The 15,811-nt window shown below is 40.8% G+C and overlaps 1 protein-coding gene across 2 annotated transcripts in view; it reads right to left on the reverse strand.

The window, feature by feature from the left end:
- LOC126162706 (TELO2-interacting protein 1 homolog) overlaps nucleotides 1-15,811 on the reverse strand; it is a 151,801-nt gene that overhangs the window by 36,603 nt on the left and 99,387 nt on the right. For both annotated transcript variants that reach the window (XM_049919363.1, XM_049919364.1), the window contains exon 11: nucleotides 9,599-9,811. In XM_049919363.1, coding sequence (XP_049775320.1) covers nucleotides 9,599-9,811 — 213 coding nt within the window. The remainder of the gene's footprint in view (nucleotides 1-9,598; nucleotides 9,812-15,811) is intronic.

The raw sequence follows: 15,811 nt of genomic DNA on the forward strand, positions 1-15,811 counted from the left end.
CGGAGTCACAAAAATTGTTACACACACTCTTATTTTGTAGTGTTTCTGAGTTTTCACTTCATGGATATGAGAATGCAGTGATTCATCAGAACCAGAACTTTCTGCAACCTTATAAATTTCACCGCTGAGCCAGATGTTGATCTTAGCGATCACCTATCGAAGGCTACTGTTTGTAAAGGCACTTCTTAATATATTCAAAATTATTTACTTTTCTGAATACTGGAAGTTTATCACAACTGAGTAAGGAAAGAAATTGGTGCCACTCATATTGTATCTGTTATCACAGATGAGATAACTGATATTTCAACAATTCCACTGTTGAGCAGTTGACCCTCTTGCTGTACAACACAGGGTAGAACATTTCAAAAGAGCCATATAGGATATCTGAGGTACCATCACTCACATGATTCCCATGTGCAGAGAGCTGTTGCATCCTGCAAAGAGACAAAGACAGGGAAACGAAATTCCAAAAACTGTTGCTGTAAAAGGCGTGTGTGACAAAATTAGCACCCAGTTTACTGAACACTTTAACTTCACAGAACATACTGTTCTGCAGCTTTATTTAATTCTGACAAATTTGTTTTATATGCAAGTCAATTTCTGAAAATGTTGTTGCAGAGCTCTGATGAACCATATCCCTTCGCTGAGTGAAAAAAGCTGAGAAAGGAGCTTCACAAAGAAGGAGGTTCTAACTCTAATAGGTGTTGTTCCACTTCTGCAATTCCCACTCAAAAATAATTTGCAGGAGCCTTTTAGTGAGGGGACTGATGACCATAAATGTTAAGTCCCATAGTGCTCAGAGCCATTTGAACCTTTTAGTGAAACAATGAACTCCTGAAAATTGATTGTTATCATACAGATGACAATGTCTGAGGCTGAGTGTGGTGTGCGTACTGTAAGACTTTCGGTACACACACCACCAGATTATTTGACTTGTCGCTCTATGCGAGTGTCAGCAATATGTCTCGTGGTCTTATCGTGGCGTGTTTATCTTCTGCCGTTAGGTCAGACGATAGAAATACCACTTGCACGCTTAGAGCAGCAGATTGACGGTGACCAACTTTAAACAGAACTTGATTAATTTTCACACACATTTATTAAAATAATAAAAAGCATAGATATTACGTAACTTGATTCTGGATGCTGTTTACAATTGACAATCTGAAGTTCCTTTAGTCTTGGTACGTTAATCTTATTCTCACATCTCTGATACTTGACAAAGTGTCTATACATTTCTCTTCATGGCTATGTACAGGAATATGATAATCTTATTACGTGCAGACTGAAACTTGACTATAGACTGGTACAGACAAATGCAAACTAATGCAGACTGACCAATCGGAGGTCTGTGCACTCGTTATAATAGCTCGCACATTCAGGTATCACTGCGCGAGTGTGATCCGCGAGGAGAAAAGGTTCTATGTTAGCAGCAATCTCATTGGCTGCGTTACATATTAATACGCGGATCGGCGGAAGCAGAATTTGGTCCGTCTCTAAGACAGCGCCATCTCGTAGTGCGAAGACAGACGAGCGCTGCGCCTGCGCTGTTGTGCTTAGCGGGGCGCGCTCTAGTGGAAAAGTTGTGTACGCGCTGACTACACGGAATTATGTACACAACACTGAACAAACTATCTATATCCTGAAGAATTGCCCTGAGACCTAGTCTTCTTCAACCATGAACTTCCCATCTTCAGTGTTCCCTTTGCTTCTTTTTCATCCTCCCTTGTTACTACCATTCTTTCTGTCTTTGTTGATCATTTAACCCATTTTTTGTGCATCCCCATTGACACTCTAGTCATCCTTTTAAATTTATATTCCTCCACTGCTGCAAGAACAATATCGTTGGCAAAGGCAAAGAATTTCACATCATATTCTTGCACCTCTGCTAATCAATAACATTTTCTTTCACACTTTTTCCAATACCAGGTTAAACATGATGAGTGAGATGCAGTCTCCCTGCTTTACACCTGTTTTCACTGTAAAACATCCAAATGCCTTTCCTTCAAACCGCACTTAACACTTAGCTACTTCAACACACATTCTAGTCACTTTGATCAATTCTTCCAATATTGTCTACAAATTTTCAATGTTGAGGCTATCATAGGCTTCCCTGGTATCTATAAACAAACAATATACCTTCTTATCAAAGTCCCTTGATTTCAACCTATTAACTGAGGTATGAGGTTTCACAAAACCTTATAATGCCTACCATGTTTATCTCGTCACAAGGTAGAGGACTTACCAGCAGTAAACCATTTGCTGGTCTACTGTCACAGTATAAAACGATCAGTTAAAATACCGTTGTTGATCTCCACTTCTCAGGTGGCTGTTTAAAATCATTTGTTAATTTAAAGCACAACAATCACCAACAGTATCTCCACCTGCTCCTGTCACCTCCTCCATGTAGAAAATTATTAACACACAGATTGAGCACCTGTGGATAATGGATTTACAATGAAAACATGAGTTATGTCGAGAAACGTAATGGACAAACAATAGCTGGCCCAGCTCCTCCATGATGAGATTTTCCATGACTTTTCTTCCTGTGATACTAACAGGCCCACATCACCGAATCGCACTGGCCTTATCAACCAGGCCTTGAAACATACAACCACATCCTTTGAAAAGGCTTAGAACGGCTTTTGTATATACAGTCACTGGACAAAACATTAGCCACCCCTTGAGAAATCATTACAAGTGTCATTTCATTCCACTTAATTCCACCCCTGGACTTGATAACCTGGATTCAATTAGGAAGTGCATCCACAAGTTTGGGCAGGTATGTCACATCCAGGCTAATCCATTCACTATGGATTTGATTGCAATTCCATCAGATTGAGGGTATATTGATGTCAGCATTTTACCCACTGTTCCTAAAGGGTTCTAATTGAGGGAATATGTCAGCGTTTTACCCACTGTTCCTAAAGGGCTCAAGTCTGGTTATTTTGCAAACCAATTGAGATTTATTTAAACATGCTGACTCATGTTACAGGTCACTACAGTGAGTGGCCCAATTCTTGATAAGGAAACAACCCCAAAAGATCAAGCCCCACCTTCAGCTTGCACCTGAACTTGCACACATTCGGGATAGAATTGCTTCATCTGGCCTTTGATGCACTTTATGATGTGCATCATTTGAATAAAGGCAAAAATATGATTCGTCAGACCATTTTATTTTCCGCCAGTCAGCTACTATCCACATTTTATGATTTCTAGCCCACTGACGATGCACAGCTTTATTTGGCTATGTGAGCAATGACCACTTACAAAGTGACTGACTCCAAACGTTCATTGCATACAGTTCCCGAAGCAGGTTGGGCTGAGCATTCACTCACTATCAAGAGTGCTCAATTACTGTCAGGTCTGGAAGCAATTTTGATTCACAAGCTGTGAAACACATCTCTGGCCCCTCTCAGTCAGTATATTTTTCTAACAACAATTCTTAAGTTGTGCCTCTTTGTCACATGTCACACCACTGCTTGCAGATATACTGGACAGTCTGCCACAAAACACCTACATAATCAGCAACTTCAAGGCCGAACACGATTGCCCCTATTTGCCATTCTGTCATATCATTCATTTTACCCATATGTACGTACATTGTTCACTTGGAACATAAATGTTTCACTGATCATTACTTCCTTATACTCACTTAGAGGCAGCACATGCATGGTTTGGCACATGACTTGATCAACATGCCATTTGTGAAGGCTTAGTGATTCATCTGTGAATGTGCACTGGGGGACTCAGTTTTTATCCAGTGAGCTCAGGTATGTTGCAACACCAGAAGACTTTAGTAAAATGCAGAATGACTTGAAAAGGACTGATGAATGGTGCAGCAACTAGCAGTTGACCATGGACATAAAGAAATGTAACATATTGCACGTAAATAGGCAAACAAATCAACTACTGTTCAATTATGCTACTGGTGAAAAATCACTGAAAACCTAAGAGTAACCATCCTAAAGTTGAATGACCACATAAAAAATTGTAAGAAAAGCAGCTGCCAGCCTCAGAGTCCTTGGAAGAAACTTAGACATAAGTAACTCTTGTTCAACCGATTCTTGAATATTGTTCATCAGTCCATGGCATGTTGGCACATTTCATCGCAGGATTGTTTAAAGCATGAGAATGTTATGGAGGTGCTAAACTTCAGTAGCAGCTGATACAAACAGGGCATTGTGAGCACAGAAAAAGTTAGCGTTGAAATCCCAAGAGCTTACATTCAAAGATGAGCTGGGCAACATATTACTTTCTCTCATATATCTCATGAAATGACCATGATGGAAGAAAAAAAAGCAGAGAACTTGAAGTTCATTCAGAATTTTATAAAAAGTTGTTCTTCCCACACACCATTCAAGAACTGAACAGGGAAGGGGGCAAATGATAGTGTTACCAGAGGTACCCACAGCCATACACCTTATGATAGGGCCAGCCACAGTATGCCAAACTTCACGTATGCAATGTGCACAGGCCACGTACGGGCCAAGTCACAGCCTGTCACTCAGCTTTGCTCAATCCTTCTCAGAAGTACTCAGAACAGAGGAACATTTCATTATCATTGCAGTGTGGCATTTTGCAGTTGGCACAACTAAGATCACAAGAACTGTATTGTCAGCGCTGTTTACCCTTTACTATTTGTTCGTGGTATGAAGGATGTTCACAGGTCCAGTGGCTGTTTGCACAAAAAGAGACAGTCTAGTGATCTACCATCACAATCCTTTAAAATGAATGGGAATGACAGAAGAGATGGATGAGAATTCCCAGTTCGCATAAGCACCTAGTACTGCTTGGTGCTACGAAATGACATTGTAGAACCATGCAGAAAGAACTGAAACTTTTAGATGACAATGAAAGAACAAAAAAATACAATGACCAATAGACTGTTCTGTACATCAAGATGCACTTTGTGCCAAATCTGCAGGTGTGTAGCACGTGATGCAATTGGTGGTATGAACAGTAATTTTTTTTCTGAAGTGGCACCCATTATTTCACTTACAGATGCAACAGTTTTCAACAGAAACGAACAAAAAGTATGAAGACTTCATATATTACAGCAAAGTACTTTGTCTGAGTCAAGGGTAACGCCTCAAACAATTTACTGATTTAAAACTCCCTACTGTTAAATTTATGAACAGAACAGCTGTTTTGCAGGGACAAAAATTAGAACACCAGGAATTTATTGCAGACTTCGCATTTTAAGTAGACTTGACTGCCCACATTAAGACAGTGCAAGGTACCTTCTTTTTTATTTCATAGGGATGCATTTGAAAAGAAAATCACTTTGTAGAAGGGTCACATTCTCACGAAGAAAATTCAGTTCCCTAAGCTCACTGGCATTATATAAAGTGCGAGGTTCAAAGAATTCATTGTGGCCTTGCAAGAATTACATTGATAGTTTTATGAAGGTTTTGAGGACACTGTAAATGTCACATCTGTTTTCGAGATATTCTCTGTTTCAATTGAAGGTTCCCCTGTGCGTATGCAGATGCAATCGATTGATGAGCAAGGTAATTGCAGTTTCAGTGACAAATCTTTTTACACTAAATCTGTCCAGGATGTCTACATAGCTTTCCTCTGGCAGATTTTCCAAGTCTCTATAGTGAGGTAGCAAAAAGCTACAGTATGTCAATTAACATATTTGTGTGGAAGACCTTTTTTCGATTATGAGACTAAATAAGTTACAATTAGGTGGCAACTTGAGTGTGAAACTCTGTGAAATTGTCTGTATCTGTCCATATACCAACAGTTTGTACCAGATAAAATTTATTTTATGTCTTGAAAACATCAAAAATAATTAATTAATGTTGAAAACTTGTTTTGTTTGTGATCTGTATAGTTGAGAAATCTGAAATATAAAACCAAGTCGTGTGTGATATGACTGTACTGTCATTTAAATCTGGCATATCCATTTACTACAAACTGAACAATCGAGTGACTGAATATGCTACTGACCATAATACCAATGACTCCAAATGTTGCTTATCACCTATGTGTATCTATTCCTTCACTGAATACTTTCCCCCTCCCTCCCCCTCCCTCCTCTCTCTCTCTCTCTCTCTCTCTCTCTCTCTCTCTCTCTCACACACACACACACACACGTGAACGTATATGGATGCTCTGAACTGCTGGAGACATGTGCGTAGTAGTTTGAACAACATACTGAACAGATGAGAAATTTCCTTTCATGAATATATTTGATCTGCCCCATTCCCTTCATGATCACATGTGATTCTGCTCTGAATACACTGAACTCATTAAGTAAGTGAAACTTGAGTGTACCATCAGAGAACATCAAATATCAGTAAAGGGAGCACCTTGCTTAGATCGAGTTTAAACTACAGTAAAGGTGAGATCAGTTAAAAATATTATAAGATTTCAGCTTAAAATCAATTTAGAGTTCATTTCTTTCCGTACCATGATACATTTAAAATGGTTCTGGGTGTCTTTATCAACTGCAACAAAGAGTAATTTCACACTCAGTTAAATACTGTATTATGACATTGTCTTAGTGCCACTACACCACAACTCAAAATTGATTCAAGAGATCCATATTACTGAAGGACAAGCAATGGTACCAAATGCAAGCAACTGTGGGGCTAATAACAGGATACACATAGTGTGTATGAGTAGGAGTTGCTGCCAGTCTCAATACAGGGGCTGAGTGTTCGGGTGGTCTCTCATACAGTTATACCGGCTTATTCCCTTCAAGGTCAACAGTTTAATCAGTATGATATTCGGATACAATGAGTTAGCTAGGCCATAAACTGTACATCCAAAGAAAATCTGGGACTGCACAAAATCCGGCAGAACTGGCGCAGATGCGTCCAAACAGCTCCCAATGACCTGTAACCGACTCACTTCAATTATTCATTATATTTACATATGTCTGCTTGTGTCTGCATATGTGGGGATGGGTATGTGTGTGTGTGCGAGTGTATACTTGTCCCTTTTTCCCCCTTAGGTAAGTGTTTCCGCTCCCAGGATTGGAATGACTCTTCACCCTCTCCCTTAAAACCCACATCCTTTCGTCTTTCCCTCTCGTTCCCTCTTTCCTGATGAAGCAACCATGGGTTGCGAAAGCTTGAATTTTGTGTGTGTGTTTGTGTTTGTTAGTGTCTCTATCAACATACCAACGCTTTTGTTTGGTAAGTTACATCATCTATGTTTTTAGATATATTCAGTATATTTAGATTTTCAAAACCTCACAGTGTGGCAAAAGGTGAGTACTAAAATAACGCCTATAAACTGTAACTGTGTCCCTTATTTAGATTAATGTTAAGATAAAAAACAAGGACAGTGGTTAAAATTTATCCACCTAAATTTCTTTGCCAAAAATTTAAAACTTGTGTTACTTGCAAATCGCTCCACTTGCTTTCATCCTAAGATGTACTTGACAAATAACTTTTGTAAGGGTGAAGGAGCAAGCAGAATATCCACAAACAACATACACTGAATGAGAGAGCGAGCCACAGATGATGTTATAAACAACCTTGGCAGACAATATTTTCTTACTTAAGTGTTTGTGGTGGATTATCAACAATTAGTACTCAAAAGTTAGGTGCTATATGAATGTGTAGTGATAGCCAAACCCCTTACTCCTCCCCAGTCCCTGGAATTGGAGTTGTCCAAGTGGTTGTGTCACTATATAGTGTAACAGGCCAGCACAAGGTAGAAACAGTACTTATAAAAAGATTATCATGTTGCCGCTTCCAATAGTGTTTGGTTGTTCTGAATGGAGCAGTGTTTCCTGAATTCACCTCAGAAATGACTTAACCCTTTCACTGCTGCAGAGTGTATATACATCTTGCTACGCTGTTCCCCAGATGTCGTGGACATGAACATGTGCACCACTCAGATTTTCCTAAAATGCTAAGGACATCTGAATACATCCTAAGCTGTGCCTCTCACTGCTGTAGAAAATTTACTTCCCTATCTCAGTGAATAAAAATAAGTTTCGAGAACTTATCATACAACAGATGTGCCTCAATGCACGCTATCATTTGCAAAAGACCTCATTTCAGTATCTTGAATCTTTTATGAGATTATACAATTTTTATGCCACACAATTTGCAATATACAGGGACATGAATGGGCACATCATGCACAACTGTCCTTTAGATATAAAAACCAATCATTCGAGAACAAAATGCAATATTTTTATACTCTCACATTTAAATAAAATTTTGATATCTACATTTCATTCACTGCAATGTATGAGCTAAAGCAATCACACACAAAGTTTATGCAGTGTATTTTCACCTCTAAAATTTCACGCAATGTTTTACTTAATTTGATGCACTGCAGTAAGTATGATGGATAATGAAACTAAATTCAATTTTTTATTGAGTGAAGACATCAGACTGTAAGATGTGCAAAAATCAATTTTTTTCACTTAATAGTTTTCGAAAAATTGGATGATAAATATTTCATATTGGCCAGAATGCTGTCTCTCAGCACAGGCACCAGCATTTGGTGAGCAGAACATCCACAAAAAAAGCCTGCTCAGCATGGAATGCGATTAGCACATCTGTAGCAGCAAAAGCTTAATAATTTTCTGGATTCCAGAAAATTTCATTGCCCACGGATTCTAGGAACTTCACTATGTACCTAATCAAGGTGAAGCTTCCTGACAGATGAAACTGCGTGTTGCACCAGAAACAAATTGAGATCTTTGCCTCTTAAAACTACATAGTCAGCCATGACCCACCTGACAGCTTCAACCTGCTGGACATCTCTATGACACTCCAATTTTCTACATTCTTCTGCATATCTTACTGGACTGCACTTCTTGGAGAAAGAATGGAACAAATCTTAGACTGCAAATAAGCCATACTCCATAGCATTATTTTGTGGAGATTAATCAGTATGAATATGGAAACACGATGGGGTGGGGGTGGGGGTGGGGCGGAGGGTGGGGGGGAAGACTTGAAAGTAGCATTACAGATGCAAAATTTCTACAAAGTGCTGAGCAGAAGTAAGATACAGATGAAATTAAATAACTTGTAAATTTCTGTTTATAAGCCAAGCTACTAGAATAACATGTCTTGAAAATGAAGCATGCTCCCCCGCAGTACCCCCCCCCCCCCCCAACACCACCCACACACACACACACACACACACACACACACACACACACACACACACACACAGAGAGAGAGAGAGAGAGAGAGAGAGAGAGAGAGAGAGAGAGGCATGTATGCAGACATGCACACAAAAAATATCAAAAAGAGGAGGAATGAATGAAGATGCCAAACTGAGTCAAAAAACTTATTAATATAGCAAATAGAGTAGATGAAGGATGGTGACTGTCATAGTATAAGCAGTATGCACAAATCAAACATTAACTGAAAAGCTAGTTACATGATTATGATACATAACTAATAAATGAACAATGCTCTGTAACCAATCTAACTGCCTTTATACTACACAATTTTATAACTGCTCATCAATTAGTCCATTAAAAATCTTCATCCTTGGTCGTGATATATGACAAAACAATTTTAATGACATTTCCATGATTTAATTCTGCTTAAATTATCTAAGAAGATTATATACTAAGCAGTGAAGTCCCACATGCAGATGAACATAACCTCACCAGTCCAACCATGTCCCTGAGTTGTGGCAAGTTTTCCAAATGGCTATGCCTCAAAAGGACTCCAAGTACAGCGAGAGCTCCCTGCTGCCTCTCAGGCAATCTCAAGTTGCGAGCCGTATGGAATGCCAAGTAGTCAGCATTGCTCCAGACGAGAGAAGATACATTTCCACCCGACATAGCTCTGGCTGCTGCCATCCCAGCATCTGACAATATCTGTTTGGATAATGAGTTTATTTAGACTATGCCTCAATAACAAAACAAATCATAAATATTATACATTTATAAGTTAATTCACTATTAAACAAGCATATACATTATAATTATGCACAGGCGGAAAAAACTTTCAATGTCAGACAAAATGACCATAGCCAAAGCACAGCAGGCATACCTAAGAGAAGAAACCAAACATCAGAAATTTCTCATTCACAGTTTTGTCTACACTTGCTTCCCTATCATTAACTCTTATAAATGATTAAGTGTGTAATGTGTTAATGATTATAAAAGGCATCCTGTGACCACTAAAGAACAGTGCTGTAACCTGTTTACTCAGGTTAGGGGGAAAATTCAGCTGATACATCAGATGTGTCCAAAGGAAGTGTGTTGTGGCCTTGCTGTTAATGTTTTAAATTAACAACCTGGAACACAATAATAACTTCCACATTTTTCCAGATGATGTAGTTGTCTATAATGCAGCACTCTTTGAAAAATGCTGCACAGATATTCAGTCAGGTCATGATAAAATTTCAAAGTAGTATCAAATTGAATGACTTGCTTTAAACATTCCAATGCACATTTTGCCATTGTGCCATTGGCACAGAGATAGCCTACATACAGATTTTTAAAAAAAGCTCAATTTTTATTAAAATATGTCAGCTATTTTGAAAATATGGTAACGTGAAGCTGTAAAAAATTGCAAAAAAATGCCCCACTGCCATAATTTCAAATTGCTGTAGCAAACTCTCCTAATAAAGCTAAAATGATGTGAGATGTGTCATTTTGCAGTATTTTTCATGAGCTATCCTAAAATATGTAACACAATTTGGATTTGAGATGATTTTTTTTTCAAATTTTGATACATATTAAAATTTTTAATTTATCAAAAAGGACATCTCCAATTTTTTTTTTAAATTATATACAGCACTTCACATTATTTTTAAACAATTTCCCAAGTATGAAAGTGGGACTGTCATGGGTTCACACTTGGGTAAAATTTCAAAAATACATATTTCACTAAAAAATTACATTTGTGTAAAATCTGTAGATTTAAGCAGAAATATACTTGATTTATTTCTTAATGTGTTTATGTACATATTCAAATTTACTGCTGACACATGCCTTTGAACTGTTACTTGTGAAACCCGATAAAAACAGAATGTGCTTTAAGATTTCACTTCTTTTTAATTGCTTCCTTTGTTTTTACGGTATCATCCCCAGAAATTTGATATATTTCTCCGGTTGGTGTTACTGGCTTTGCTTTACAAAGAACACCATTCACAAATATATAGTTTTGCAGGATAAGCATAAGACAGTGATGCGTCAATTGGGTGAAAAAAGGTGACTAACTTCATCAAGGCTTTCGTCTTTTGTTAAAATATAAGCTAACCACCATTTCTTATTGCAGATGGCACTAACATATCCATGAATATCTCTCAAAGTCAGTTTTTCAAGAGATTTTGCAACTGTTTCAACAGTAGATTCTGTTGTGTACTTTTGATGTACTTAACACTATTGGTATAAAGGCACGTAACCTCTGTGTCCCTTTGATGGTAACAGGTAATAGACTGACAGAAGCACTCTTCTAGGAATCTTCCAGTTTCATTGTACTCTTCTTGTGCTAAAAATTCAATGTGTTCAGATGTAGTGTTTCAACTGCCCAGTCAAAAAGTTGTGGAATAAGAATTTCATTATCATACAAACTCTGTAGACTTGGTTTTGTTGCTAATCTTTTAGCAGGGCCACCAACATTATCGCTTCCAGGTTGATATGAAGGGGGAACCAGACACTAATGACATTGGTACAAACCAAAGTGCAGACTCCTCGCGACACTACTCCGGGGCCAGCACAGTTCCAAAAGAACGCCTGATAACCAAGAAATTTTGGAGAGTGGTCATCACGGAAGCGTGTTTCTTGAAGAGCAAGACAGAATGCAGTATAGGAGGAAACAAGGCGTTGTATTTCCAGTAGCTGACAATAATATCTGTTGCAGTTACACTGGATTATCATGTGGTGAGAGTCCAGGTGAGACATAAAGAAGCAGAGGGGAGGCCATATCATTCAGTCCGTGATCAGGGTGACTGACATCCATAAAAACTGGGTCTGATTCAGGATAAGGAGGAGGGGGTGACCCCCCCCCCCCAGAAGCTGGAGAAGCCTTGTCCTTTGACTTGCGGCTGCTTCTTCTTCTCCCTTAGAGGAAGGGAGGAGGTGTTATCAGTAAGGGATCGGACAGAGAGCGAGTGGCTTTGTGGCCCTCAGAGCACGGATCTCTCATCTGACCTGACTGTGCAATCTTCCTAGCCTGAGAACACCAAGGAGGGGTGTTCCAAGAGGGAGCCCATCCCTATCAAGAGCCAGAGAAGAAGATGTCTTCCCTGGCCGAGGAGGAGGAGCGGTTCCTGGAGGGGAAGGGCCAAGAACTGCCATGGGTGAGGAAAGGGATGATGAGCAGGATGGAGATAAGCGAGATGGCTGAGGAGGGGAAGACATAACTGAGGCAAAGTAGAGGAGAGATTTACAGGATGAAGTCTGTCAAACTGCTTCTGGGCTTCAAAGCAGCTGAGATGGTCAAAGATCTTTATTTCCTGAATTATTTTTTCCTTCATGTACAACGGACACTCTGGTGAGTAGGGAGAATACAGACCAGAGCAGTTTAACCAGTTAGGCGCTGGGATGCAGGGGCTCCCCACATGAAGAGGGCAGCCAAAGTCACCACAGAAGGGAGTGGCATCACATCACAAGGACATATGGCCGAACTTGAGGCAGCGGAAGCAATGCATGGGAAGTGGAATGTATAGTTTCATGTCACATCTGTACCTTCACCTTCTCAGGCAGGGTATCTCCCTCAAATGCCAGGATGAAAGTGCCAGTGCCTACATGGTGGCCCTTAGGGCCTCTCTGGACAGGCCAGACAAAATGAATGCCATGTTATTCCAGATTAGTCCTAAGTGAACTGGAGGAGAAAGTCCGTATAGAAAATTATACCCTGTGTCATATTGAGTGACTTGTGAGGAGTGATAGTCAAGGGGACATTTCCTTAACAGTTCCAGGCACAGAGGGAGACCGACTGATGGCAGAAGTTGTCTTTAGAAGGAGAGAACCAGATCTTATCTTATCCTGCTTAATGACTCAACTTCACCAAACTTGCCCTCAATATGTTCGACAAAGAAAAGAGGTTTGGTGGTGGCAGAAGTCACGCCATCAGTCCTGATACAGACCAGGAATTGTGGATAGAGTTTTTCCCCAAGCCACCAGGTTTGGCCCTCCTCCCAGGGGGTAACCAATGAGGGTAAGACTGGAAAGGCGAAACAGGAACTGAGACAGAACTTTGTCCACCCTGGTACCACCCACTCCGAACAGGGGCTCGCTTTGTGGGCGCCATCCAGCCATAGTGGCGGCCACGTGGCAGGACAGTCATTGCCAGGAGTTCTGATGCCGTTCATAGTGCAGGTACTAGCACAGCCAAATGAGTACATAACAGCTCCACCACACGGACTGGCTACCGAGCTGGTCACCTAGCAAGGATTCGAAAGGGCTATGGCAGGAAGGGAGGGGAATGGGGGTAAAGGGAGAGGAAGGGGAGAGGAACTCAGGCCAAAGACACTAGGGAGGGAGTTCCCCATTTGGCTCACACTACAGATTTCAAATTTAGATATGGAGGCCAAACCCTGAGGAAACCCAAAATAGAAAAGCCAAAAAGGAGGAGGAAAAGCAACCAACTGAAACCACAAGACAAATCAAGTCATGAGAATAGCTGGGATAACAAAGAAGAACACCAAGAGAGGGAAAGGAAGGGGCAAAGGGAAAGGAGCAACGGCAGGGAAGGAGAAGGAAGGGGAAGGTAAACCAGCATGGAAAATAATAAAGGCTGCAATAGCCCGGGGACACATGCATGCTACACATGTCCCCACAGAAGGGCTGCGGGCCCCCTGAGGGGACTCACACACATGATCACCATCTCTGACCACTGAGGCCACACTGCAAGCAACTGCACATAATGGGAGAAGCAAATGAATGACGGGCGTAAGGACAAGGCCGGGGCAGGTTGGCTGGGATAGCTAGGTGGGGGGATAGCTAGGTGGGGGGATAGCTAGGTGGGGTGGTAGCTGGCTAGGGGGAGGAATAACTGGGTAGAGGGGAGGGGATGGTAATGTGTCGTGCATGTGACAGCACGCAGCGACATGGTGGGGGGGGGGGGGGGGGAGGGGATAGCTGGGCGGGGAGAGGATAGCTGGGCGGGGGGAGGATAGCTGGGTGGGGGGAGGATAGCTGAGAAAAGCTGGATCCTTTCTGTCAATACCATCTTTCCCGTAACCCCCCCCCCCCCTGGCCTGAACCTTTGTTAGCCCTGTCCTTCAACCACCACCAATCCCCTTCCTTGCTCTCCCACTTCACCTGCGCACCCACTAGTCCTTCTCTCTCTCTCTCTCTCTCTCTCTCTCTCTCTCTCTCTCTATCTATCTATCTATCTATCTTTCTCCTTCTCCCTCCTCTCCTTTTCCGCCTCCCTTCCAATGCCCACCCAACCTGCCACCCCATCCCACTGTCTACCCTCCCAACTGCACCTAGCTGCCCTAATGCGCCCCTGCCAGATCCCTGCATGCTCCACCACTGCACTGCCACTCCTCCCCCTCTGTCCCAGCCTCCTCCATACCCCCATCATCTACAGTTGCCTGCAGTCCGGCCTCAGTGGCCAGAGACAGTGGTAATGTGTGTGCGAGTTGTTCTTGCACGAATATGTGTGTACTGTCTACTTCAGAAGAGGCCTTCCAGCCAAAAGCTCACATGTTTATCGGTATTTTTGTGGTACCTGTCTGCAATGCAACGTCTCCTCTATATTATGTTAAAGTTTGTGATATGTAAGAAGGCGGTCCAATTTTCAGGCATTTTGCGCATCCCCCTCCACTAGCCACTGGCGGCCAATAATATTCATCCTCTTTCTGAGCGGCTAGCAGATAGTTACAGCTAGAGAGCGAGAATCTCGCTCCTACATGCTGCACTGTTGCCACACTTCGTGACAACCGAATTATTTATTCAACCATCCATTTTTTTTTATTTCCCCCCCACCCCCCACCCCCCCTTGTAGCAGTATTGCTGTGAATGTGAATCTTATAAATGTTTAAGTGCGATTAAAAAAAAAGTCAGGTGAAGGCAATAAATGTGGACTGCTTCACAAACAGGCAAGGCAGATTATTTACCACATTTATAAATTTTCAAATGTGAATTTAAAAGCAGGTATCCTACTGCTGATATTGGAAAACATAAGAATGGACTCCAGAACAATGTGGTGTCAGCAAGAGAACTGTAAAGATAATTGTAATCGAAAAAAGTTTCAGAGCTGTAGGAACTGTAGAAACACTTGATTTCGGGTTGCCTGGAAAGCATCAAAATCACAAGGAACCTGTAACACAAATGGATAGTTTTAACAACGATGTTTTAAAGTGCTCCATGTTAATGATGAATGCCCGACATAACAAAAACATGTTACAGTTATGGTAAGCACTTTGCCAAGGTAAAGAATTTTAAAAAACGTTGGTTCCAGATACATTAAGAAGAGTTTATTAGTTCAAAGAAGTGAACTAAGTGCAGGATGAACTATATTCCATATAAAGATTCGCGATACAAGAGGAGGAGGTAGTTAAACAGTGTATTATCTTGATGAAACATAGGTCAATTAGAATCATTCCAAGATCTACTGGAAAATGAGTGATGGGTACTGGTGGTTTTAAAGTTCTCTTAGGGATAGGTTCTCGGATAATTATTCTGCATGCTGACTCTTCTTCTGGTTTTGTTTCTGAGAATAAACTTGTATTTACGTGCAAGAAAAATAGCAGTGATTACCATTCGGGAATGAACACTGTCAGTTTTGTGACGTGATTCACAATTCTTTTCATACCTTGCTTCGAAGTCGGTCTTTGCCAGTTATAATTCAATTCTTATAGATAAAAAAAAATCAAGTGCAAACACCAGAAAATCGGATATTTTTCCCTGGCTTAA

This window comes from Schistocerca cancellata, chromosome 2, assembly GCF_023864275.1.
Source record: "Schistocerca cancellata isolate TAMUIC-IGC-003103 chromosome 2, iqSchCanc2.1, whole genome shotgun sequence".
In the NCBI taxonomy this organism is placed as follows: domain Eukaryota; kingdom Metazoa; phylum Arthropoda; class Insecta; order Orthoptera; family Acrididae; genus Schistocerca; species Schistocerca cancellata.